Source organism: Musa acuminata, chromosome BXJ1-10 (genome assembly GCF_036884655.1).
Source record: "Musa acuminata AAA Group cultivar baxijiao chromosome BXJ1-10, Cavendish_Baxijiao_AAA, whole genome shotgun sequence".
NCBI classification, from domain to species: Eukaryota; Viridiplantae; Streptophyta; class Magnoliopsida; order Zingiberales; family Musaceae; genus Musa; species Musa acuminata.
Genome location: NC_088336.1, coordinates 21,075,257 through 21,100,324, shown reverse-complemented (window position 1 = coordinate 21,100,324; position 25,068 = coordinate 21,075,257). Strand labels below are relative to the sequence as shown.

The 25,068-nt window shown below is 42.5% G+C and overlaps 1 protein-coding gene and 1 long non-coding RNA gene across 2 annotated transcripts; one reads left to right on the top strand and one right to left on the bottom strand.

The window, feature by feature from the left end:
• Window positions 1-19,436, top strand: LOC135595448 (uncharacterized). Its single transcript, XM_065086355.1, has 4 exons — window positions 1-2,485; window positions 2,647-2,784; window positions 18,712-18,820; window positions 19,066-19,436. The coding sequence occupies exons 1-3, from the start codon at window positions 2,426-2,428 to the stop codon at window positions 18,814-18,816; spliced, it is 303 nt and encodes a 100-aa protein (XP_064942427.1). The 5' UTR covers window positions 1-2,425; the 3' UTR covers window positions 18,817-18,820; window positions 19,066-19,436.
• A 3,091-nt stretch (window positions 19,437-22,527) lies between these two features.
• On the bottom strand, window positions 22,528-23,588 carry LOC135594964 (uncharacterized). Its single transcript, XR_010480242.1, has 3 exons — window positions 23,522-23,588; window positions 23,206-23,397; window positions 22,528-22,986 (listed from the first exon to the last, which is right to left on the bottom strand). It is a non-coding gene; the product is annotated as an uncharacterized LOC135594964 (long non-coding RNA).
• Between the last annotated feature and the right edge of the window lie 1,480 nt (window positions 23,589-25,068).

Genomic DNA, 25,068 nt, shown 5'->3' with positions numbered 1-25,068 from the left:
CAAGTAGTTTATAATTTATTTAAGAATATTAGAGGATAAGAACAATGATCATAATGATGATGATAATAATAAGGATGATGACAATAATATCAATAATAAGGGTTAGGATGACAACTTATGCTCCTTAATGTACATCGGTATTTAGAAATGAGAGTATACTGTAATGGCTTCAACAATAACAATCAGATTATCGACTATAGATTATCTCTTATAATTAGTTATTTTATTATTTAGTTCTTACATTTTAAAAAATTATATTGGAATCAAGATTCTTATATGGGATTAAAAAAAATAATTTTATAGTATTAAAATTTAAAAAATAAAAAATATTAAAATAATAAACTTAAATATAATTAATATAAAAATTAAGATATTAAAAATAATTAATTACAGAAATATATGTAATTAGCCATAAACCCACAATCTAACGTCCCTCTACAGCAAGGGAGAACCCCTCTCTTTGCCAGCACGTACACTTTGGTTCTTATCGGTCGGAAGAGTAACTTGTGTAATAATGAAACGTATCCCTCTCCTCTTTCTGGAGAGACGCTCTGCATCCCTCTCCTTCTGGCGTAGGGGGAAACCCTTCGTCTTCCTCCCCTAAACCGTCCTCCCTATAGTTCACGTGCCCCCTGTCTTCCACGTCGTTTCCTTCGTCTTCGTCTTCAATGCTGCCGCCCTCCTCTTCGAGTCCTTCTCCTTCCACAAGACCAACTTTTCCCTTGAAACCCACTTCCAGTTTGAAAGTGCCCTCTTCTGTGAACTAACTCTGCGTTGAAAGCCCCGCAAGCTCGGAATGCATCACTGGAGAAGGCCCCGGTTTCTGAGGCGAGAGCACCTCTTCGAAGCCTTCGGCTCCTCAGGTGGATGATGCTGCCGAATGGTAACGAGGTAGGCGATCATGCGTGGTCGGTGGTTCCGGGTCCGTCGTCTCCAATGAAAGAGCATGATGGCTCTAAAGGAGGGCCTCAAGATTCCCGTGCCACTTCTTCTGGCCCACGGATCATGTCTTGGGTGGATCTGTTTGCCGGCCGAGAAAGGGAAGAGTTTCCTTGTTCTTGTTTTATATCGGATTAAACAATCCTCTGATGTTGCTGCTGCTTTTGATTTAGAGAGTATTACTGAATGGCGTAAGCCATGGATTTATAGCCTAGTTGGTAAATTTCTTGCTCGATCGCCTCCTCTTCCGGTTTTGAAGGATTTTTTCGGAGATCGATCGTGGACTGTTTCTGCTCCTTCGTTGATCTTAGACATGCCTAATGAATTTTTTTTTCCTATTTCGGTTTCATTCCGAGGTGGATGTTCCTAGAGTTATTACCGCCGGACCTTGGTCCTTCCGGGGACAGTTTCTCCATGTTTTCCCTTGGCGTCCGGATTTCAATCCCATGACAGAAATGCCGAGATCTTCCCCAGTATGGATTCAACTTCCCGACTTACCCCTTGAATATTGGAATCGCGAATGTTTGTCCGGCATTACGAAGGCTTTGGGTCGCCCAATTAAAATCGATGATCGGTCTTTGAAATTGGAACGTGGTCACTCTGTTAGAATCTGTGTGGAGATCGATCTTTCTTCTCCCCTCCATCAACGAGTGTGGATCGGTGCTGCCCAGACCGGGTATTTCGAGGTTGCTCGTATAATAACTTGCCTTTCTCTACTTTCGTTGTGGTTGTGTTGGCCACAAGCTGTCGGATTGCTCTACTAGGCTGGTTGAGAGGCAGAGTGCTGGTGTCCAGAGGTTGGATGCCCTTGGAAACGAGGGAACCCTTCTGGTGCCCACTTTGGCATCATCCACTAGTGGGAATATTCGGCCGACGGTGGAGGGTGAAGTTTATGTACCTTGGATTAGGGTCCAGCGGCGTGGTTCCAGGAAGAGATTTGTGCCGGCGCTGGGAAGGGGATTGGCAGTGGCGGCGGAGGCTGTTCCTTCTTCCACACGTGAGGCGCACGTGGTGTAATGGTCTTCTGGGGAACCTGGATGTTATTACTGTGCAGGGGGCTCGAGGACAAATGATGTTTTTTTACTCAGGTGGAGCGATTGGGGGAACCCAAGGCAGATGGGGTTTCACCCGGATCCAGCTGGCTCGTTGGAACAGATGCCGAGTCAACTGGAGGCCACGAGGCTGTCAACTGGAGTCTGCTTCAGCTTACGTGCTCCAGTGGTACCCAAACCCGTGGAGATGCCGTTGCTGAGTCAAGCCCAGCCTGGTGCGAAGCGTCAGGTGCTGATGGGGAGCCCGAGGCAGGCTGTTGTGACCGCCTGTGTTGGCTCGTCTAGCATCGTGGTGCCTCGGCATCGTCATTGGATTTGATGATCTCACTCCTCCACCGCCGACGGTTGAGGTGGAGGGTGTATATTCTATCCCTTCTGCTCCTGTGCAGGGGAAGAGGGGGAGTAAGGAGGTGGCCAAGGCCAATGTCAGCACAATGATCTCACTGCTAAAGCCCAAGAGAGGACAGGGTTGCGGCTCCAAGGCCTCTCATGGGGTGGGTTCTCATTAGTGTTTCTGCTCATTAGCGTTTCTTCTCTCCCTATTTCCGATACGAACATTATCAGCTGGAATTGTAGAGGAAATAAGAGAAAACTTGTGTTAGATTTTCTTCAATACTCCATTCGTAGTAATCGCGTTTGCATGGTGCTCTTGCAGGAAACCCATTCGGACGAGACAGTGATTAGGAGGGTTGCAAGGAGACTGGGTCGTTCTTGGTGCTTTACCGAGTTTCCGTCGGCGGGAGCCTCTGGTGGCATCGCGCTGCTATGGAACGCATCATTTGTCAAGACCCAGGTGCTTTCGATCCATTCTCATTACTTCAATGCTGCGGTCAGATTTATGAATTCACATCCGTGGATTTTAACTGGTGTTTATGCTTGAGTTTCTATTACAAATCGAAACTTACTGTGGAATTCTCTTGGTGCAATTGGTCTAAATGATTTTCCATGGATAATTTGTGGAGACTATAATTGTATTTCTTGTGCTCAAGACATACTGGGGGTACCCCTTTTACGTTTTCTGCGTCGGTGAGGCAGTTTAACCAGTTTTTATTGTACGCTGCATTATGTGATTTGGGTTTCATTGGTCCCAAATTCACACGGTGCAACGATCGTAAAGGCAGTGCTGTGTTTTAGTCCATCTTGATCGTGCGTTTGCTAACCGTCAGTGGTCGGATCTATTTGGTAACTCAATTGCTTGCCACCTTCCCAGAGCTTGCTCTGACCATTGCTCGATTCTTGTGTGTGTCTAAGCGACATAATTTTTCGTCGATAATGTTCAAATTCCACCATTTGTGGGTTGAGTGTAGAGAGATTAGTGATATCATCCAAAATGTTTGGATCCCCACCAAGACTTGCTCTAGATCCCCTATGATTGAGTGTTCCTCTAATTTCAGTAGACATAGAGGGCCTTTATCCTTCTGAAATAGGAATTGTCTTGCGTTGAGGATGCCCTTGTGCGTACCCAACAGGAGATTTCCATTCTAGAGAATAGGGAGGTTACCTGCAATTTGAGTGACCCTAATGGCATCCACTTGACCTGTCTTCCTTATAATCATGTTGCCCTCCTAAGACAGTTCAATTTGAAATGATGGTCTCAGGCTAAAACTAAATGTATAAATGAGGGTGATCCAAATACTTAGTATTATCACTCTGTTGTGTCCGTTAGAAGAAGAAATAACTTTATCCATCATATTCAGTCTGCTTCCTCTATCATTACTGATCTGATGACCATTAGAATTAAATTTGTCACTTTATTATGATCTTTGGAAGGCTAATGGGTGTATTGATTTCTCCCTATTTATTAACTTGTTTACCCACAATATGGGGTTATCTTCTATGCATGTTAATCACTTGGTGGGTCCTTCTAGCAGGAGTGAGATTTGGGATGGCCTTGTCTCTCTTGGGTTAAATAAGTGTTCGGGGCCTAATAACTTGATTGTTGAGTTACATCATTTTTACTAGTAGATTATTTCTACTTCTATAATTTAGGCCTTTTAGTATTTTCATGATCATGCATTTCTTCCCTAGTGATTTAAAAAGTGCTAAGCGCCAAAGGCATCAAGGTCCCAAAATGCCCGAGGCACTAAGCGCTTGTTTGAACGAAGCGAGGGGCTCTGAAATTTAAAATATAAAAAATATATAATTTAATTGATAAATATGATTATATAAATAAAAATATGATATTAACTTATTTATATTTTAATAACAAAAATATGAAAAGACTTAAAATAATAAAGTTTACATCAAATTCAATCATCATCAAAATCAACATCGTTATTCTTAAATATATCATCATCCTTCTCTTCCTCTTGTCCATTTTTATTAAAATATATTTCCTCTTATTCGACAATGGTAAAAGATGAGCTTGAGGCTTTTATACTCATTTTTTTCTTCGTCATCTATCTTGTATATGTCTGTAATTCACTAACACCTGAGTCTCCTAACATATCTCCCCATTTCTAGCTGTGATATTCAAATATAAGCTTGTCTTCGGTGTTATGCAAGTTCGCACCCATTTCGTCATAAAGTACTCATTTGAATCATCAATGTCTTCTAATAAGATTGCATCAATGTTATTTCGTAAATCATGATGATCTTTTAAATTTTTATTATACTTTATATTTAAAAGATCATGTAATCGTTTATGCTTTAACTGATTTCTTATCTTTGTAGGAATCTATCATGTCATATAATTAAAAATTATATTAATATATCTATATAAAAGTATATTAATTGAAATAATATATGATCCTTACATGCTCAAACGCACTCTAGTTTCGTTTACAACCTGCAACACTATATGTTAAACTAAGAATTTTGATTATCAATTGTTGTAAGTTTAAGGTAAAATTTCCAAATAAACTTCACCATTCAGTTATAAAATTTATTTTATTATTAACAATAATATATTATGTATAAAATTAATTGTATAAATTTATTAATACCTAAGGATGTAGTTGTCCAAAATCGAATTGCCATTGGAATTCCTGTATGATCTTATCGATATTTTTATATAAAGACAATTTATGTATGATCTTATCTTGTACCTCAAGGCTTTGAACCAATCTTGTAATGTACTGATATAACTTATTTACAACTTCTGTATTAAACTTAATTGAGGTGTTTTTGTAAAAGAATTTTAGGTTTAAATAATATCCCACTGTATGTAGTGGATGATGAAGTTGATAATTCCATCTTTCATCAATAATTATAAATATTTTCTTATACTTTTTTTCATTTTCATCATAAGACTTCTGAATTGTCTCATTTGCTCTATCTATAACCTCATGAATGTATCTTATTGAAAGTTTCTTTTCATTATCTGCCAATCGAAGGACTCGAACAAGAGTATTCATTACCTTTAATATGTAAATTACAAGTTTCCAAAACGATGACATTAAGATGATATAACCGGCCCTCTTACTTTTTGTTTCTTTTGCCCATTTGCTTGTTACTTATTTCTCCAAGGTAATCATGTTTCTCAGGTTATGTTTTTGACAATGCACTCTTTCTAATATGAAGAAGGATATAGTAAATCGATTGACATCATTATTTCACCAATTCCTTATTGCCTGTGAGTTCTCTCTCATCATATTCAAAGTTCTAGTATGTTTTTAGAGAAATCTAACAACAAAGATTGTCCTTTCTAACGTCTTCTTGATTTTAGGAGTCTTTTTAATATCTTCCAACATTAAATCAACGTAATGTGTCACACATGGAGTCCAATATAAGTATTGTATTTTTGTTTCAAATTATTTACCTACTGTTCGTTCCGTGAACCTCGAGTCGTGATCGCGTGGTTGACAAGGCTTTGTTCGACTGGCGACGTCCAGGATCGTCCTAAGGGCGAAGGTCTCAGTTAGTCGGGTCGAAGTTAAACTTGGTGAGGACGCGCCTTTTCCCGAACTCGTCCGCCTTTGTTGAACTTGGATTCCTGCACACAGGCTTGGGTAGGGATGGGCGATGATCCCGACTTGGGCCTCTCCAAAGCTCGAGATAGTGGTCTGCTAATGTTCTTATACCCCCTGTTAGATGCTGGCAAGGGGTTTTTATCATAACTCCTAAGGGTCGGTCGTACGACCGACCCCTAGAGTGGCGAATGTACCTTCGGGTGTTTGCTATCCAGGATACATGGGATGGCGCCATGCGGCATCGTCCCGGGTTTCCCAAAACAATCCTTGTTTCAGCAGGATTGGTTGGCGCGATGCTAGACGACACGTGCAGATGACCATTGTCGCTCGGATAACCAGCGACGCATTTGCCGTGGCATTGTCTCCCTCCCGAGGTCTTGTGCTCGGGCTAATGTGGCGAGGGTCAGGTCCCCATAGGATGATCCATAATATGTCCTATCACTTCTCCCCCCCAATAAGTCGTGTCTCTGGGTCCTCCTGAGGAGCTGAGGGCACGGTTGGTTTAGTAAAGCGGTGGCCGAGTAGCAACTTGGCGAGGCATTGCTCATGAGTTCCCTGTCCGACTCTGCTGGTTGAGCTACTTGACTCGGGCACTGGAGGGATTGGTTGGACGAAGCATTGCCCATGCGACTATTGGCCGAGTTGCGTGACTCGGGCAAAGGCTGATCTTGCTGGCCGAGCTACTTAACATGGGCACTGGATGGATTGATTGGACGAGACACTGCTTGTGCGATTGCTAGCTGAGTTGTGTGACTCAGGCAAAGGCTGATTCGGTTGGCTGAGCTACTCGACTTTGGCATTGGAGGGATTGGTTGGATGAGGCGTTGCCCGTGCGACTGTTGGCCGAGTTGTGTTACTGGGGCAAAGGCTGTTCTTGCTGGCCGAGCTACTTAACTCAGGTACTGGATTGACTGATTGGACGAGACGCTACTCGTGCGATTGATAGCTGAGTTGCGTGACTCGGGCAAAGGTTGATTCTGTTGGCCGAGCTACTCGACTTGGGCATTAGGGGGATTGGTTGGATGAGGCTTTGCCCGTGCGACTACTGGTCGACTTGTGTGACTTGGGCAAAGACTGATCCTGTGGTCGAGCTACTTAACCCGGGCACTGGATGGGCTGATTGGACAATACACTGCTCGTGCGACTGCTGACCGAGCTACTCGACCCAAGCATTGGATGGACTGATTGGATGAGACGTTGCTCGTGCGATTGCGAGCCAAGCTACTTAACTCGGTCACTAGATGGACTGATTGGATGAGACGTTGCTTGTGCGATTGCTAGCCAAGCTACTTAACTCGGGCATTGGATGGATTGATTGGATGAGATGCTGCTCATGCGATTGCCAGTCGAGCTACTTAACTCGGGCACTTGACAGACTGATTGGATGAGACACTACTCGTGCGACTGCTGGCCAAGTTACGTGACTCGGGCAAAGATCGATCCTGTTGGCCAAGCTACTTAACTCGTTCATGCTTCATTACATGTTTCTGGCGGGAATTTTTTGGCGGCTTATGGATTTTTGGTGGGAATTCGACGTATCTGGGGATATGGGGAGTTATGCCAAATTAGACTCTGACATTACTTCTTGCCTCGGGGAGTCCAAGCATCGGCTTGTGGTGGTGTGTTTCTTCTTTATAAACCCCTGTTTGTGGAATGCAGTGGCATTGTTCAATCGTCGTTTTTTCTGCTCACGCCTCGGATCCTTGCTTTGTATTTTGTGGTCGGGATGTCTTTGTCTTCCTCGTCTTCCTCCTCTTTGGGTCCGTCGGTTTCCGAGATCAGTAACTTGGGTTCCGGTAGTTCTAGGGTGGAGGTGATCAGATCCTCGTCGGGCGGCTCGCCCCCTTGCGGATTCGAAGGCCTTTGCGGCCCTTTAAGTGATGAGGTCGTGGCATTATTTCAATTTGGTGGTGATCGAGAACCTTTTAGGTCTAATTCGGGATTGTTACAGTATCCCAAAGAATTATGGACTTCGCGCTTCGCGTCCTAGTCAGCGTCCTTATGATTCGTTTCTTAACGGGTTCGGGCTGACCATGGATGCTCTAGAGGCGGGGCTACGCTTCCCGTTGCACTCGATTATTGAAGAATGCCTCCGTTGGTGGGGGATCTCACCATCCCAGATGGCGTTGAACTCCTGGCGTTATTTAGTGGTTTTTCTCGGGGAGTGTTGGTGAGCAAGGATTGAACCTGCCTGAACCCTTTTCTTAGCCTTCTTTCGCCTGTGCAAGGGGCCAGGCGGGTATTACTTGACCGCCCGAAGTTGGTTTAAGATTAGCGGGGCACCCATGTGCAAGGGGTGGAAGACCTGTCATCTCTTTGTGAGTTGTAGTCGGGGGTGGGGGTTTTGTGTCGGATGGACCTCCCGAGCCATTAACAACGTTCCCCCATTTCTTTCACATGAAGAGACTGAGCGCATGGAGCGATTGAGAGAGATCCTGTCCTCCTCTCGGGCCATCAGGGGAATGACCGAGGAGTGGCTGGTTCAAGCAGGACTAAGCCCCAACCCCTAGGTGTACGATCAGATTCATGCCCGTAGTGCTTTTTTTACTTTTGATGTCTTATTAATCGAACCTTTATTTCACAGAAATGGTGAACCTCCAGATTCTTTAGGGGATTCCACGCCCTTCGGTCGTGGCGCAGCTGACTCGGGAGCGTGAAGGATCCAGCCCCGGGGTTCCTTTGAAAAAGAGCACACTAGCGTAAGGGTCGAAGTCGCCTAGGGAACCGGAGGCAGGTCGGCTGAAGAAGAAGGCCAAGGTCGGCACTCGGAAGGTAACGGAAGGCATGACGAACCGTGGAGTTGCGACCCCGGGTATGGGTGAGTCGGGTGGCGGCCTCCAAGGTGAGGGTTCGGTGTGCACACAGGAGAGGGGGCGTGCCAGCTCTCATAGTGAAGGTCCTTCAGAAAGAATGACAGTTCGCTCGAAGTCGATGCGGGAATTGTGTCGCATCCAGGCTCGCTCCGAAGGGGAGCCTTTTCAAGCCCTCCATATGGCCGACCTTGCGGAGGAGGAGCTGGGGGCCCCCTACAGCACCAGATGGCCAACTCTCAAGGCTGAGAGAAGGATTTGGTTTGATGGGTCAGCGGCCTAAGAGTTCTCGCGGGTGCGCTCCATCCGACGTTGGCTCGTCCTATGAATGGCCGAGAAATGGTGAAGGCATAGCGAAATGGTGACAAAGTACGAAATGGTGAAGTAAATTTTCTCGGCCTTTGCTTCATAATAATCCAAGGACGATCGTTATCATAAATGTTAGTTTATATTTGACAGTTAAATCTTTATTTAAGGTCATATCTAACTTATTACACTTTTCATCTATTTTCAAAGAGATTTTTATTAAGTAAGAATTTTCTATACTTGATTTCTTGACCTTCATGCATCGCAGCTGAGGGAAACTGAGACACACGAATCATTGCTTGTGCCAGCCTCTAAGAAGGCTAAAATGACAGAAACGAAGCCTTCCAAGGTGATCATATTGTCCGACACCACAGCGTTGGGAATGCTCGCATAAGTATCGACGAATACCCATGCACCTGCAGACTTATTATACAGAGAGCAGACTTGTATTACTTTAGACGTCAACCCTCTATATCTGAAAAGATTACATGAACGCCATGAAATTGGATTATGACATCATGTTGGAGCAAAACGCTTCGAACTTCTCCTTTTGGATATTGATGTTAGCGAATTTCGCCACTGTCTTACTGAAGTGTTAGCTTTAGCATTACAAATCATATACAACACTCAAGCGACTTTGAATAACTCAGAGATTGCAATTGAGACTAGAGAAATTATTTCCTACATCGTTGATATGTGCATGCCAGCTTTTATTCAAAACTGAGAAGTATGCATAAATCATACGTTAAACATGTGTCACGACACAGTGCAACACCTTGTTATACCAAAGATATTGAGCTGCCATTATCGTTCATTTTGGCTATTCAAGAGTTTGGATCTTTTGAAACCCACAGCATGATGACAAATTTATCGTCATACTTACGTATTCTAAAGGTACACTGAACGAAGGTTGGAAAGAATTTACCTTTCGTACGACCGAGTATTAGTCGTATGTGCTCACTCTGAAAGAACTTGGAATACCGTGTAAATCAAAAGATCCTCGTTAAAAGAGTGGTTCAGCCAGGCGGACCTACAAACTAAAAAATGAGCATCACACCTCAAACATAGCCTGTGTTTTTAGTAGCTCTATTCTTCTTCGGGTCCGTGAGATAGTGCCATGAATGAACAGACATGTGAGCCAGGTGGCATCTCTCTCAGTCGGGTGCTGAAGTCGGTCGCATCTTTAGGATCTAAGATGATATCTTTGCATTTCGAAGTAGTCTCGTCTTTAGTCACGAGAAAAATGCTGTGGAATACAACACTGAAATTAAAATAGTGCGATGGTGGGAAAACATGGGCTAAGTTTGAGGTGTGATGCGCATTCTTTAGTTTGAGGTTTGAAATCACTATTCTGATTTCAGTGCTGTACTTCATTTCGTTTTTCTCGTGATTAAAGATGAGACTAATTTGGAATGCAAAGATATCATCTTGCATCATAAAGACGCGATCGACTTCGGCACCCGTTTTAGAGAGATGCCACCTGGCTCATATTGTCGTTGATTCCTGGCACTATGTCATGGACCCGAAGAAGAATGGAGCTACGAAAAACACAGGCTAAGTCTGAGGTGTGATGCTCATTCTTTAATTTGTAGGTCCACCAGGATTAACCACTTTATTGATGAGGATCTATTGATTTACACCGTATTCCAAGTTCTTTAAGAGTGGGCACATACGATTGATACTCGGTCATACGAAAGGTAGATTCACTCCGACCTTTGTTCTCTTTACCTTTGGGTTACGTAGGTACGACGACAAAATTTGTCATCATGCTGTGGGTTTCAAAAGATCCAAACTCTTAAATAGCCAAAGCGAACGTTAGTAGCAACTCAATATCCTTGGTATAGCAAGGTGCTGCACTGTATCGTGACGCATGTTTAACGTATGATTTATGCATATTTCTCAGCTTTGAATATAAAGCTGACATGCATATATCAACGATGTAGGGAACAATTTCTCTAGTCTCAATTGCAATCTCTGTGTTCTTCAAAATCGCTTGAGTGTTGTATTTGATTTGTAATGCTAAAGCTAGCGTTTTACACCAACATCAATCTCCAAAAGGAGAAGTTCGAAGCGTTTTACTCCAACGTGACGTCGTAATCCAATTTCATGGCGTTCCTGTTATCTTTTCAGATATATAGTGTTAACATCCAAAGCGATACGAGTCTGCTCTCTGCATAGTAAGTCTGCAAGTGCACGGGCATTCGTCGATGCTTGGGCGGGCGTTCCCAACGATGTGGTGCCAGACAATATGATCGCCTTAGCGGGCTCTGTTTCTATCGTTTTAGCCTTCTTAGTGGCTGACACAAGCGGTGATTCGTGTGTCTCAATTTCCATCAGCTGCGATGCGTCAAGGTCAAGTAATTAGGTAAGTTTAGAAAATTCTTACTTAATAAAAATCTCTCTAAAAACAGACTAAAAGTTTAGTAGGTTAGATTTGACCTTAAATAAAGATTTAGCTGTCAAATCTAAACTAACTTTTATAATAACGATCGTCCTTGGATCATTATGAAGAAAAGGCTGAGAAAATTTGCTTCACTATTTAGTCCTTTGCTTCGTTATTTCGCCATGCCTTCACCATTTCTCGGCCTTTGCTTCATAGGACTGGCCTCGGAGCGGATGTTAAGGTGGTGATGCATGACTTTCTGGTCGACCCCGGGTATGTCTTCCGAGCACCACGCGAATATGTCGGCGTTTTCCTTCAAGAAATTAACAAGCTGTATCTGGTCTGCCTCTGGCAATGTTGTCCCAACTTGAACGACCTTGTTGGGTCAGCCTTCTCTTAGGGGTACCTCGATCAGTTGCTCCGTTGGCTCCGGGTGTGTTGGCGCTTTGAAGTTGTTGCGGGGGTCCTAGGCAGGTTGGGCAGATCGTAGCCTTTTCAGCCTCAAAAGAATCCCGTCGTCAAATAATATTGTTGGGATTCTTTCGGGTCTCTTCGGACCACCTCGATCCACGAGGAGGTCAGGAACTTCAGGGCGTGGTGGTAGGTGGTCAGCCTGTTGAGGGTTGGTCGACCGAGGATGACGTTGTAGGCAGAAGACAAATTGACCACTATGAAGGTGGTCATTATCGTCTTTGTCCTTGGTTCCTCTTCGATGGTAACGGGGAGCAAGGTAGTCCCGAGTGGGGAGACGGAATCCCATGTGAATCTCGTGAGCGATGATGCCAGTGCGGAGAGATCTCCTTCCGCAAGGCCGAGCCTTTTGAAAACTTCGAAGAATAGAATATCGGTGGAGCTTCCGGTGTCGACCATTACTCTCTTTACCTGTGAGTTGGTGATACGGACCAAGACCACTAGGGCGTCATCGTGGTTCGGGAACTCAGCTTCTTCTGCTCCGAAGGTGATCTGGGGCACGAGCTCCGATCTCAATCGTTTTTCCATCGTGCTACGTGCATAGTCCTTCCGTGCTGTGGCGCTGTTGCCTTCGGAGGCCGGCCTGCCGATAATGACGTTGATCTGCTTCTCGATCGGGCTGCTGGGGCATGGAGATGCTTCTCTCGGTTTTCTGAGGTAGCGCCCAAGATGTCCTCTCTGGATCAGCTCCTCAATCTGGTTCCGAAGGTTCCGACACTCTTCTGTGTCATGGCCATAGTCTGGTGAAACCTACAATATTTAGATCGATCTTTGTAAGCAATTTTCACTAGGTTGGGTTCTCGCAGGAGTCCCTTCTCCCTTATTTGGAGAAAGATTTCAATGTGAGAAGCGTTTAAGGGTGGAAGAGGGGGCCTCGGGTGTGGCATCTTGGGGTGATCAATTCTCCTTCGAAGTTGCACCGTAGGTGGGCCCGAGATCGTTCCTCGGCCTTGCTCCATTCGCGGCCTTTTGTTGTCTTCTTTCTTTCCAACCAGCAAAATCTCTGCCGCAATGTACTGGTTGGCGCCCTGGAGCATCTTGGGAGTACCATGGGGGGCCTCTCAATTGGAGACCAGAAGAATCTTGAGGGTCGTAGACCCATAAGAAACGCCTGTATGACCAAGGAGGGGTGAGCGTCTGGGACTCTTCGGATCTCGTTGGTGAAGCGGGCGATGAATTGAGAGAGTGATTCACCATCGCCTTGGGACAACGCGAGGAGCGTGGTCATGGAGGATTTGGGTCGGATGCTGGCAAAGAAGTTTTGTTCGAATTCTCTTGCGAGCTGGTCGAAGGTCGAGATCGAGGATGGCTGCAGTCGACTGAACCATGTCCCCGCTGGCCCACTTAAGGGAGTGGGAAATGCCCGGCATATCAGGGCATCAGAGGTGCCATAAAGAGCCATCTGAGCTCAGAACGCGGCAACGTTTTCCGTTGGGTCGGAACCACCGTTGTAGGTCTCCAGTGTTGGGAGTCGGAAGTTGAGCGGCACAGGCTTATCCTGGATTTCTTGAGCGAAAGGGGATCTTCCCGTGCTGGTTTCTCCGGTTTCGCCTCGGGACTTAAGGAACTCTCGCTGGAACTCGTCCAGGAGATAGTTCATTGTAGATAGCTGGACTCTAAATGAGTCATCCACCGAGTCCGATGATAGGGTATCGGGCTCGGGATATGGCGGCGGTACTTGGTGGGATGTAGGTGCGCTTCGGTCGGGGGGCATTCTCAGGCCTCTCACCCCGACTCGCTCCTCAATTTCGTTGTGGGTCGGGTTTTGTGCCACCGGGTTGGTTGGAGGGATATTGGGTGGCTGTGAGGTGAAAGTGGGTAGGGACAGGAGAGGAGCCACTAACTGTAGGAGCTGCGGAATAAGTGTGGCGATTATCTGCATCATTCTAGCCAAGGTTTGCACTTAGTTTTGCGAGACTGAGGAATGCCTCGGGCGAGACGACCAAGGGTCCCATAGTATCTCCAAGAGGGGAGAGCCGGGGGTCGTTGAATAGGCACTAGTAGCGATCTAGCGCCTAGGTTACGACGCCCGCATCCCTCTGAGTGGCTGGCGGTTGCCCTCTGGGCCCGTGGGTGTTGTAGATCGCAGATGGTTCTTCAGTGAGGCAAGCTTCTTCGTCGTCTGCAAAATGTTCCTACGACAACGACCCTCCTTCTAGCCCAAAATGTTCGTTCCGCGAACCTCGAGCTGTGACTGCGTGGTTGACACGACTTAGTCCGACTACCGACGTCCACGATTGTCCTGAGGGCGAAGGTCTCAGTCGGTCGGGTCGAGGTTGAACTTGGTGAGGACGTGCCTCTTCCCGAACTCGTTCGCCTTTGTTGAACCTGGATTCCTACGCGCAGGCCTAGGTCAGGATAGGGTATGATCCTGACTTGGGCCCCTCCAAAGCTCAAGTCTGTGGTATGCTAATGTTCTCATACCCCTCGTCAGATGTTGGCGAGGGGTTTTTATCGTAATTCCTAGGGGTTGTTGTTTGGGATACGTGGGACGGCACCATGCGACGTCGTCCCGGGTTTCCCGGAACAGTCCTTGTTTCGGCGGGACTGGTTGGCGAGGCGCTAGATGGCGCGAGGAGATGATCATTGTCACTCGGATAATCGGTGGCGCATCTACCATGGCACTGTCTCCCTCTCGTGGTCTTATGCTCAGGCTGATGTGGTGGGGGTCAGGTCCCCATAGGATGATCCATAATATGCCCTACCACCTACGACGAATAATAATAGAATTAATAAGACTTAGGAGTCATATAGTTCTTTCATTTAAATTGGAGACATAGAGTAATTAAAAAATTAAATAATTTAAAAGATAAATCTAACCAGCTACATACAGTTGCTTCCATTATCGGTTATAACTTAAACGATTTTTCGTTCAATAATTTCTTTCACAAACTTATCAAGCAACTCATATATCTTTTCTCCAAGTTTCATAAAAGATGTATTTTTTGACTTCATAAGCATGATTGCTAAAGAATAATTGATCATAAAATTAATTATACTCCTATATCTCTTATCGATCTTAGCATCTGACATAGTAGAGCAATCATGCTTTACCTATGATTCTTTGTGGTCATTTAACAAGTCATTTATATAATTCAATTCTCTTTTCAATAATGAAACTCATAACTCATGATAACTTGGAGGTTTTAATTCCTCACCATATATTCTAATAGCTTTAATCATCTCCTTAAACCTATATAAACCATAAGTACTAAGAGGAAGGCCAGCCTGATAGAAGAAGTGAGCAATGTGTTGAATTATTCATCCCCCCTTATTTTTCTTATCACAAACATCACTTATATTTGTTTGTCTTAATTTTTCTCCTGCTTGTCCTAGTTGCTTCTGTGATTCTTGATACATATATAAGTCTATCGGTCCCTTTTTCTTAATAACTATGATTTTTTTTTTCTTTTTTATTATATACTCTTTTTCCACTTGTATTGACACTTTCAGGATAATCTTCATCATCATCTCTAATATGTTCAACATTATCTTCCGGGAAAATCTCTTAAGATTTATTCCTTTGTATCTTTTTTCAGTTATATATGTCAATAACTCTTCTTTTACATGAGATGGACACTTCTTGCAGATTGATGCATTCTTGAAATTCCTTACTTGATGCTACTTTGTATGAAAATCCTCACCTCTAGTAGTCTTATCATAAAAGATGCAAGTAACTACATTATAATCTTTAGGATCCCTTAGATAATTATATTTCCAAGCAGGATCATTTCTTGAATTTTTTGAAGAATCTTCTAAATTGCTTTATATATTTGCTATTAATCCTGAATCCCTAATAATAGTTTTAAATAAATATAGATTAGTAGTGTTAAAATCTAAATAGTATATTATGAATCTAAATAAAGATTGATTTATACATTTGTTAACAATCTATTATTAACAATATATTATTTACTGTTAACAATAGTCAGAGGGAAAAAAAAAGAACCGTTAACAGTGGTTAGAGAGAGAGAAAAGAGTCACCAATAGTGAAAAGTGGGGGAAGGAGAGGGCAGTGGTGATGGAGGAACTTTCGGACGATGATGGTGATAGAGGAAGTTGCAGACGATAGTAGCAGTGGCGGAGGAAGCTTCAAATGATAGTAGCGGTGGCGGAGGAAGTTGTGGACGTAGTAGCGGCAATGGAGGAAGTTATGGATAGCGATGTCGTGGGCGGAGGAAGCTTCAGAGGTGTCCATCGGTGGCGGAGGAAGTTATGGTACTCTCCCTCGATAGTGGAAGGAGTTGCACATGGGACCAGAGACGACGGAAGTAATTGTGCACGAAGGCTAGGTCGCCGAACCCGTTCGTTGGCGACAGAGGAAGCCTTGGTCTTGTGTCGGCGATGGAGGTAGTAGTAGAGGAAGCATTGATGGTGGAGGCAGAAGCTGCACTAGGGTTTATGGCTCGGGGTTGCACAAGAGTGCAAGGGGTGGGTTTTGAGGGTACAGTAATAGAAAGTAGTTAGTTGGTTCAATCAAACTAACTAGTTATTTTTCAATTGAACCAGACTTAAATGTCTAGTTCGATTGCTTCATTTAAAATGGGCCTCACCTGAGGCGTCTGACAATTGGGGACAGACGAGCGCCCAAGCGACGCTTCACTAAAGCGCATCTCCTAGTTGAAACTTGAGTCACTTGAGCCTCACCTCTCCTCACCGGAGCACCTATTTAAACCACTATTCTTCCCAATGATTGGGTCAAGACCTTTTTGGTTTTTATCCTAAAATCTAAAAACTTCCATGAAATTAAGGATTTTAGGTCAATTTCTCTTTTTAATGTTAACTATCGGATTCTCGCCAAAGTGTTGACCAAATGGATTAAACCACATCTTGATTACCTTATTTTTTGGGAGCAATTTGCATTTAAGTTGGTTGATATATTGATGAAAATATTCTAGTGGCCTAGGAGGTGGCACATTCACTTTATAATTCAAATGGTCATAATCCATATATGAAGATTAAAATTGATAGAGAAGGCTTACCATGAAGCTTGCCAAGTATCCTGCAAGTTTATTTCTTGGATCAAAACTTGTATATCTACCTTATTCTTTGCTTGCTTCTTGAATGGGCTACCCTCTCAATTATTTAGGGGTAATTGAGGCATTCGGTAGGGAGACCCTATTTCTTTGCATTTTTGTATTCTTATTTCGTTGATCTTATCCTTTCTTCTTAATGATAAATGTTTTAGGGGTGATATCTCACCTTTTTGCTTTAAGAGATCCTATAAAGGTATTTGGGCACTCTGATTTCTCCTAGGCGTATTGTTAAATCTGAGCTTAAATTGTTGGTTCAACCTGTTATGGATCACTTAGGACATTGGCATGGATCCTTATTGTCATCGGCAGTTCACATCACATTGATTAACTCTGTTCTTGTTAGGTCACATTGTCCAATGTGGAAGCTGATTCGAATCTAATCTAGTCTCTTTCTCGAGCTAGTCCCAAGTAGTTCTTTATCGGTCATCCATATCCTACAAAACTATATTGGGGCTTGCACGACAGTGCTCTTCTGATGCTTAAGTTAGTGAATAAGTCGAACAAGTCAAATAAATTATCTGTTACCATGTCGTGACACGACATATCTATGGAGCCCTTTTTATAGTGGTTGCCCTAAACCGTTACACTTGGATGTTACACTATTCATGTAGACATGTGGCGTCGATCTCGGGTGTAATGCCACTGACCCACACCAAGTCTAGGATTGGGTAGCTTCCGAACACGTGTAGATTGGATGGTGGAGGCAACCAGTTGTCCAGGAAATGTGGAATTGCAGGGTGTCAACACGCTCACCATGTGGAGGTCATTCACTGCCAACATGTTGGCTTTCGTGAGGCCCAGGGTCTAGCCACGTGGCATTAAGGTCGCGTTGGGGGGTCAGCCACGTGGCTCCATCGTGTCGACCATGTGGAACTAAGGTGCTGGCCATGAGGAATCGGTGTGTTGGCCATGTGGCTTCATCAAGTCGACCTTGTGGCTCCATCATGTCAGCAACATCATTTTGCCCATAGGAGTCAACTCTATCCTGCTTCATTCTTTGAGTGTTACGTGGATGCCTAGTGCAGTTTTGAATTGGGTCACTCAAACTGTGAGGAATTTTCTACGATCTAACTCTTATAGGTCTAAGGGTTTTCATTTGATTGCTTGGGACAAGGTGATTCTTCCTAAGCAAGATGGGGGTTTAAGGAATTAAGGACTTTTCTTTGATGAATTTGACCATGTAGGGTTAGTGTATTTTCCTATACTTGAATGATTGTGACTGCCTTTAAGTTTATGGTGGTTAGGGCTAAATATGGTTTGGTGGACCTGTGGAACATTAATTCCCATGCTAATACTAATTGGTGTTGGAAATTATTTTTACATGAGTATCTTCGTGGTGTCTTTATGAAATTTATTGGTAATTGTTCTTCTATTCGTCTTATGGATGATCCTTAGATTTTACGTGCCCCGTTAAAATGTTTGCCTATTTGGTTAATATTTCTGTATTTAAATCTTTTCTTGTGATTACAAATTTTATTTGGGATGGAACTTTGGATGTTGATAAGCTAGGTTGGTTTTTGGGTAGGATTTAGTATCGAGAATTTCCTAAGTAGATCTTTTTCCTACGTAATGCGATGATTTTTGGTCTTGGAGACCTGATTTAAATGGGATTGTTGTATCCATGAAATCTTCCTATGTTTTTCTCCTTTTTAACCTGAGCGGCTTTGTTGGCCAAGCGGAATGATGGCGCGTAGTTTTTGGTCTTGAGCATTGTTTTTTCTTTTGCCAATTCTTTTATATCCTTTTGGTAGCTGTTGGATCGAAAACTGTACCTTGATCTTTCTGCTCCTATATGGTGTACAGGTGAATGGATTGTTGAGGGATTATTACAGTTGGGGGGGTGAGCTGGGGCTTACGGGTGGTCGTCGTTACTGCTCCTGGGTTATATTGGATCTGAAGGGCGCATAATTAGGTACTGTATAATAACTCTAAGCTGTCTATTTCAAACAAAATTTTCACATTATTGTGGGATCAGTCTTGGCTTATGTCAGGGTTAAATTATCTGATAGCAATATGTAGAAGAATTGATGGTCCCATCCTCTTTAGGAGTTCAACCAAATCGTGATAGTTCAGTGGAGGAGACCATAGTGGGGGTGCTGGTTTTATTTTACGAAATGAGGATGGTTAATCTAATTTTTTTTTTTTTATCGAATACAGATTTTGGAGAAGGGGAGGTGCTGCACTGTGAAGCCATAACAGTTTTGATGTTCTCTCGGAGGGATTCCAACAAGTACACATGGAATCAGATTCACAAATACTCATCAATGTCTTGTTGCACAACTATTCTGTCTCGTGTCCATTAGACATGTTCTTCTTCATATTGTAGCACTGTTGAACTGTTTTGACGTGTATAATCTATTGAGGTCCATTAGAAATGTCTTGTTGAACTGTTGGGGAAAACGAGATTGTCAATTGATTGATCAGGTAAGTTAGAGAGTCTCAGTCATTCCAATGCTAGGAGTGTTAATCTTCTGATATAGTTAATTAAGTTCAGCTACTTCAAAAGAAAAATGGTATGAAAATGTCGGTTCCCAACATTGTTTTGAAGTATCCTGTGATGGAAGCGAAGTGTTCGGCCTAAGGGTAATCTACAAACGATCATTGCTTCAGTTAGAAATGAAACCCAGAGGAAAAAGAATAAGAATTCGAAATTCTTCCAATGCTTTATCTGTTCTTGATCAGAAAATATTAATTAGTGATAAGATGGTTTTCCTAGAAGAGTTTGTGTGTGTTTATTCTAACAGGCATAGAAACACAAGAAGATTTGTACATGTATATCGGAGTTCAAATATGTCAATAAAATATATATATACCTCTATGGATGTGCGCTTTTTGTCTCTAATAATCAGGGGCGGGTTGGGTTTTACCACGAAGCTTATTTCCAACCCGTAGATTACATCTCCTGGGTAAATCTTGACCTTAGTAAAGCAGAATATATATCTTGCTGCTTCCATATCGGTGTCTGCAAATGGTGAGAAGCTCAATTCGCTTTCATGTTTAGTTCTTTCGAATGGGGCTTCTCACCATTTGCAGACACCGACATGGAAGCACGAAGAGATGTTAGGATTGCACGCCCTCCTCCCGTAACGAAGGAATGGGAGTATTTATAATGATAGCTTGGAGACTCACAGACAAGTTGGCTTGGAGGGTACACCTCGATCGCTGCAATACAACACAACTATTCCTGGGATTGATGATGAACATCGTCCGTATTATAATTTCGTAAGTAGAACATAGGTCTTTTCTTAATGTGAATATAATATAAATTAGCATGTCCCTAAAAACAAAAATTCCCAATATCAATCGGTCACGCGCGCACCCACTACCTTCTCCACAAAGTAACATTATTAAATATATGCATGTATTTTAGTATGGCCATCCTCTATAATATCATTCCACAAGTAGGACTTAAGGTCTTTTTTTAATACGAATAAAATGTTAACTTACTTGTCCCTAAATAAAAAGACTGATTCGCACAGCCACAGACAAGTCTCCACAAAATAGCATTCCTAAATAGATGTATTAATTTTAATTAATACAAGAAACAATATGGGCATCATCCCGACTATCATTACACGAGTAAGACTTAAAGGTTTTTTTTACTATGAATAAAATATCGATTAATATGTCCCTAAAATAAAACTTTTGGTTCGTGTACCCACTCAGAAGTCTCCACAAAATAGCATTTTTAAATATATGTGATAGGGCGTATTTGAGTACATAGTTTTATATGTTCATTCATTGAGGTAACGTGTATTTATATAGGTAGTGAGAGAGAGATTTCCATCAATCATGTGTTCAAAACATACATTCAAATTATACAGTTAAATCTGTGTTTGATTCTCGAATCATAGATTGATTGAGAATTATAACATGTAAAAAATACAAAGTTATCATTTTATATTTGCCTAAATCATGATCTTCTATATCATTCTATATTTGTCAATCCATATTGTTTATATCATAATCTTGTATCAGAATGTAAGGTCATTTTCTAATTAAAAAAAATGTCAATTATCATGTCCATAAAAAAAAGATCCAATCAGAAGTCCGCACAAAATAGCATTTTGAAATATATGTATGTATTTTAATTAATGCAATAAAATGTATGGCCCGTTAGGATCTAAGAGTGGCACTAAGGGGGGGGTGAATTAGTATAGCAAAAAAATCATTGATTTCCAAAAATATTCGTTTCGATTAAATCTGTTTCGGAAAGATATTAAACTTGAAAGCGTTCGTAAGAGTGTAAAGAGAAAGTTAAGGAAGTTTGCAGTAATGTAAATTGCACAGATAGAAATGCAAATCATAATTTATAGTGGTTCGGTCGTTGTGATCTACATTCACTTCCGATTCCTCTTCCGTCAAGATCATCGGCGTCCACTAATGGCCTTCCTTCAATAGGCGAAGACTAACCACCTTTTACAGCTCTTTTTCCTTTTATCGGATTTAGGAGATAACTCTTACAAGCCTCACTCCTCTTTCTTTGAGGGTTACAAAGCTAAGAGAGGGAGGAGAGGACTCTTCTCACTTTTGCAAAACTTTTAACACCCCAAACACTTAGAATTTTCACACTTTCGATTGCACTTTGTTACCCTTTCATGCAGAAAAAAGGTGGGGTATTTTTAGGCCCCAATGGCTTCAAAATCGGAGAAAAAAATTATCTCATCCCAGATTTCTGGGGTACTGACGGTACCACCACCATTATTGGGTGATACTACTGCCTAACAAAGCTCGGAGACCGAGCTCTGGCGTTACCACCACCTGACAGTCGATACCACCATTGGCAGGTAATAACTGCCGGCGATACGATCGCCCAATCCTCCTGGGAGACTGTGTCCCAGGAGGTGCCAATGCCCCAATCCTGCGGTGCCATCGCCAGACTGGGTCCAACAACCTGGGTGGGCCTTGAATCCGACCCAAACCAGCCTAACTTTAGGCCCAATTGGCCCCTAACAGAATTGATGGGTTTACCTCCCAAATATAACTTTAATTGTATACTAACTGTGATTCTTAAGACATATAATTAAGCAAATCAAGTCCGGTTAGTTTAGTTTCTTCCAGTGAGCTTTCGGCGATCTTCCGACGAACTTCCGATGATCTCTCGGCAATATTCCAATGGACACCCGACAAGGCCAAATTGACCATACAACCCATGCAAGGCCGAACCATAACATGGAGCGCTACAGCAATGCACAAGACCAAATAGGCCCAAAGAGCGTTACAACAAGGTGCTAGGTCGAATCGACACTGTGAACGCTACAACCCACACGAGGCCGAATCGGCTCATGGAGCGCTACAACAACGCACAAGGCCGGATCAGCTCATAGAGAGCCACAACCTGCCCAATTGGCCAAAAAGGTGTGGATTCACTTGGTGTCCGTAAAGTTTGACTTGGTATTGACTTTAGAAAGGGAGCTCGGTTGATTCCAAATCAGCTCCCAATTTGGACAACCAAGATCTCACTTAAACGGTTTATATACAATTTGAGTACATAGTTTTATATGTTCCTTCTAGTTACCTGCACATTCTTTCTTCTCTTTATTGCTCTTTCTTGTTCCCATTTCACTTGATGAATTGGATAACAATACACTGGATGATTGTAGTCCAAACATATCATAGTAGACCGACAAGTGGTTTATAATTTATTTAAGAATACTTTGAGGATAAGAACATCAACGACGATAATGACGACGGCAACAACAACAAGGATGACGATGGGGACAACAACAATAAAGACAACGATGATGACGACAACTGCTGCTCCTTATTTAGTATAGCATATGTGTAGCAGCAACCCTACACGGACTAGTGCATCCATATCTAGGAATCAGCCAAGGAGCAGTACACCGCAATGGCTCCCACGGCGACAGTCGGTTGACCGACAAGTCCACAGAAGCCCACAATGCGACCTCCCTCCTCTAAAGCGAGGGAGAAAGGATTGCCCGTCTCATTGCCAGCACTTACGTTTCTGGATTCATCGGTGGTAAGAGTAAGTTGTGTTATGAAAATGTCGTTTCCCAACATTTGTTTGAAGTATCCCGAGATGGAAATGAAGTGTTCGTCCTCATCGAGGGTGATCTACAAGCGATCATTGGCTGAGTTAGAAATGAAACCCAGAGGAAAAAGAATAAGAATTTGGAACTCTTCTAGTGCTTTATCTGTTCTCAGAAAAATAGCAATTAGATATAAGATGGTTTTCCTAGAAGAGTGATGTGCTTTTGTTCTAACATGCATTGAAACACAAGAAAATTTGTACATGTACATGCGAGTTCATAGATGTTAATAAAAAATGTATACCTCTTGGGATGCGCGCTTTTTGGTTCCAATAAGCATGGGGGGTTGGGGTTTACCACCCACGATGAAGGTTAATTCCAACCCGTATATTACATCTCCATGGTAAATCTTGACCTTGGTAAAGCGGTCAACACGACCTGTATCGAACGCATTCCCTGCGTTCGCACCCCACGGCCCCTCCTTGACAACTTTAGCCTGCTTGCGTGCATTAATGCGTCATCACCACCGAATATAATTGACATTATCGTATGATATTGCTGCTGTGTATAATAAATGCAGTCGAAAGAACTCAAGCATGAAGGCGAATTGAGCTTCTCACCATTTGCAGACACCGATATGGAAGCACTCCTTTCCAAGAAGATAAGTTACGATTGCACGCCCTCCTCGGTGGAAAGCGATGGGAGTATTTATAAAGATAGCTGCAGTACAACACACACCTATAACTGAGATTCCTCCGTATTATAATTTCATGACTTTAGGTCTTTTTTTAATCTGAATGAAATAGCAATTAGTATGTCCCTAAAATAAAGATGTCCATTAATCCTTGGGTCGCGCGAGCACCCACTAAGTCTCCACAATGTAGAATTCTTAAATATACGTATGTATTTTAATTAATGCAAGAAAATGTAATACTATCATTCCACAAGTACGAGTTAAGGACTTCAGATCTTTTTTTAATTTACATGTCCCTAAAAAAAGACTTTGATTGGCTCACCCAAACAGAAGTCTCCACAAAATAGCATTCTTAAATATATGTTCTTGTGTCAATTAATGCAAGAAAACTTATGGTCACCCTCCATACTATCATTATACAAGTAGGACTTACGGTCTTTTTTTAGTCTGAATAAAAATGTCAATTAACATGTTCTTAAAAAGAACTTTTGATTTGTGTACCTACTCACAAATCACCACGACATGGCCTTCTTAAATATATGAATGTAAGAAAATATATTTTCATCCGTCATTCTATCATTCCATAAATACTATGATGACCTACGGTCTTTTTCTAATCAAAATAAAATGTTAATTATCTTGTGCCTAAAAAAAGATCCACTCACAACTCTACACCAAATAGCATTCTTAAATATATGTATGTATTTTAATTGATACAAGAAAATGTATGGCCATCCTCCATACTATCATTCCACAAGTAGGATTTAAGGTTTATTTTGTAATCCGAATAAAATGTCAATTAACATGTGTAAAAAAAAAATTGATGATTTGCATGTCTGCTCATAAGTCTCCACAAAATAACATTCCCTTCGGTGGAGATGGCGGTTGTGATTGAGGGTGCTAGGATGATATGGGGTGTTGAGGGGCTTGTCGATCCCTCCGACGGGAATTGTGATCATGACTGTTGTTACTCTTGTTATTGTTCTTGTTGTTGCTATTGCGAACAACGTTCTTTCTACTAACTCTCCTGGGGTGGGATGAGTCAATCATTCATGAGGACTCCCTCCTTGCAGAGAGGGGAGGTGACCCATCCACTTTTACTAGCAACAACTCATCTCCTTGCCAACGTTGGCTCATAGTGGGCATGGTGCTTTTGTCCAACCTTGGGGTCGGAAGAGGTTTAGGAATCTGAGATGGGGTGGCAATGCTCCCACCCAACTTCAGCTATGCTCATAGGAAGATGGGAGTCACACCACTAGTTTGTTTGATATAAAGCTCATGTGTGTTTATATCTTTTAGTTTAGTTTATACTTTAGACAACATGTAGAGGATTTGCAGTTGGTTTAGTAGCATAGTTTAGTTAGCTTTTATGATCATTTTGAGCTTATAAACATAGGTTATGTATAGTCATTACAATGAGATAAAATTGCTTAGAAATAGGACATCCAAATAACCATTTTAAGAATTTTCTAG

Excerpts from the sequence above, each read along its gene's own strand:
- LOC135595448 (XM_065086355.1), top strand. The coding sequence starts at position 2,426 with ATGATCTCACTGCTAAAGCCCAAGAGAGGACAGGGTTGCGGCTCCAAG. Across the intron at positions 2,486-2,646 it reads GCTCCAAGGCCTCTCATGGG|GAAACCCATTCGGACGAGAC; the intron begins GTGGGTTCTCAT and ends GTGCTCTTGCAG. Across the intron at positions 2,785-18,711 it reads CATCATTTGTCAAGACCCAG|GTGAATGGATTGTTGAGGGA; the intron begins GTGCTTTCGATC and ends TATGGTGTACAG.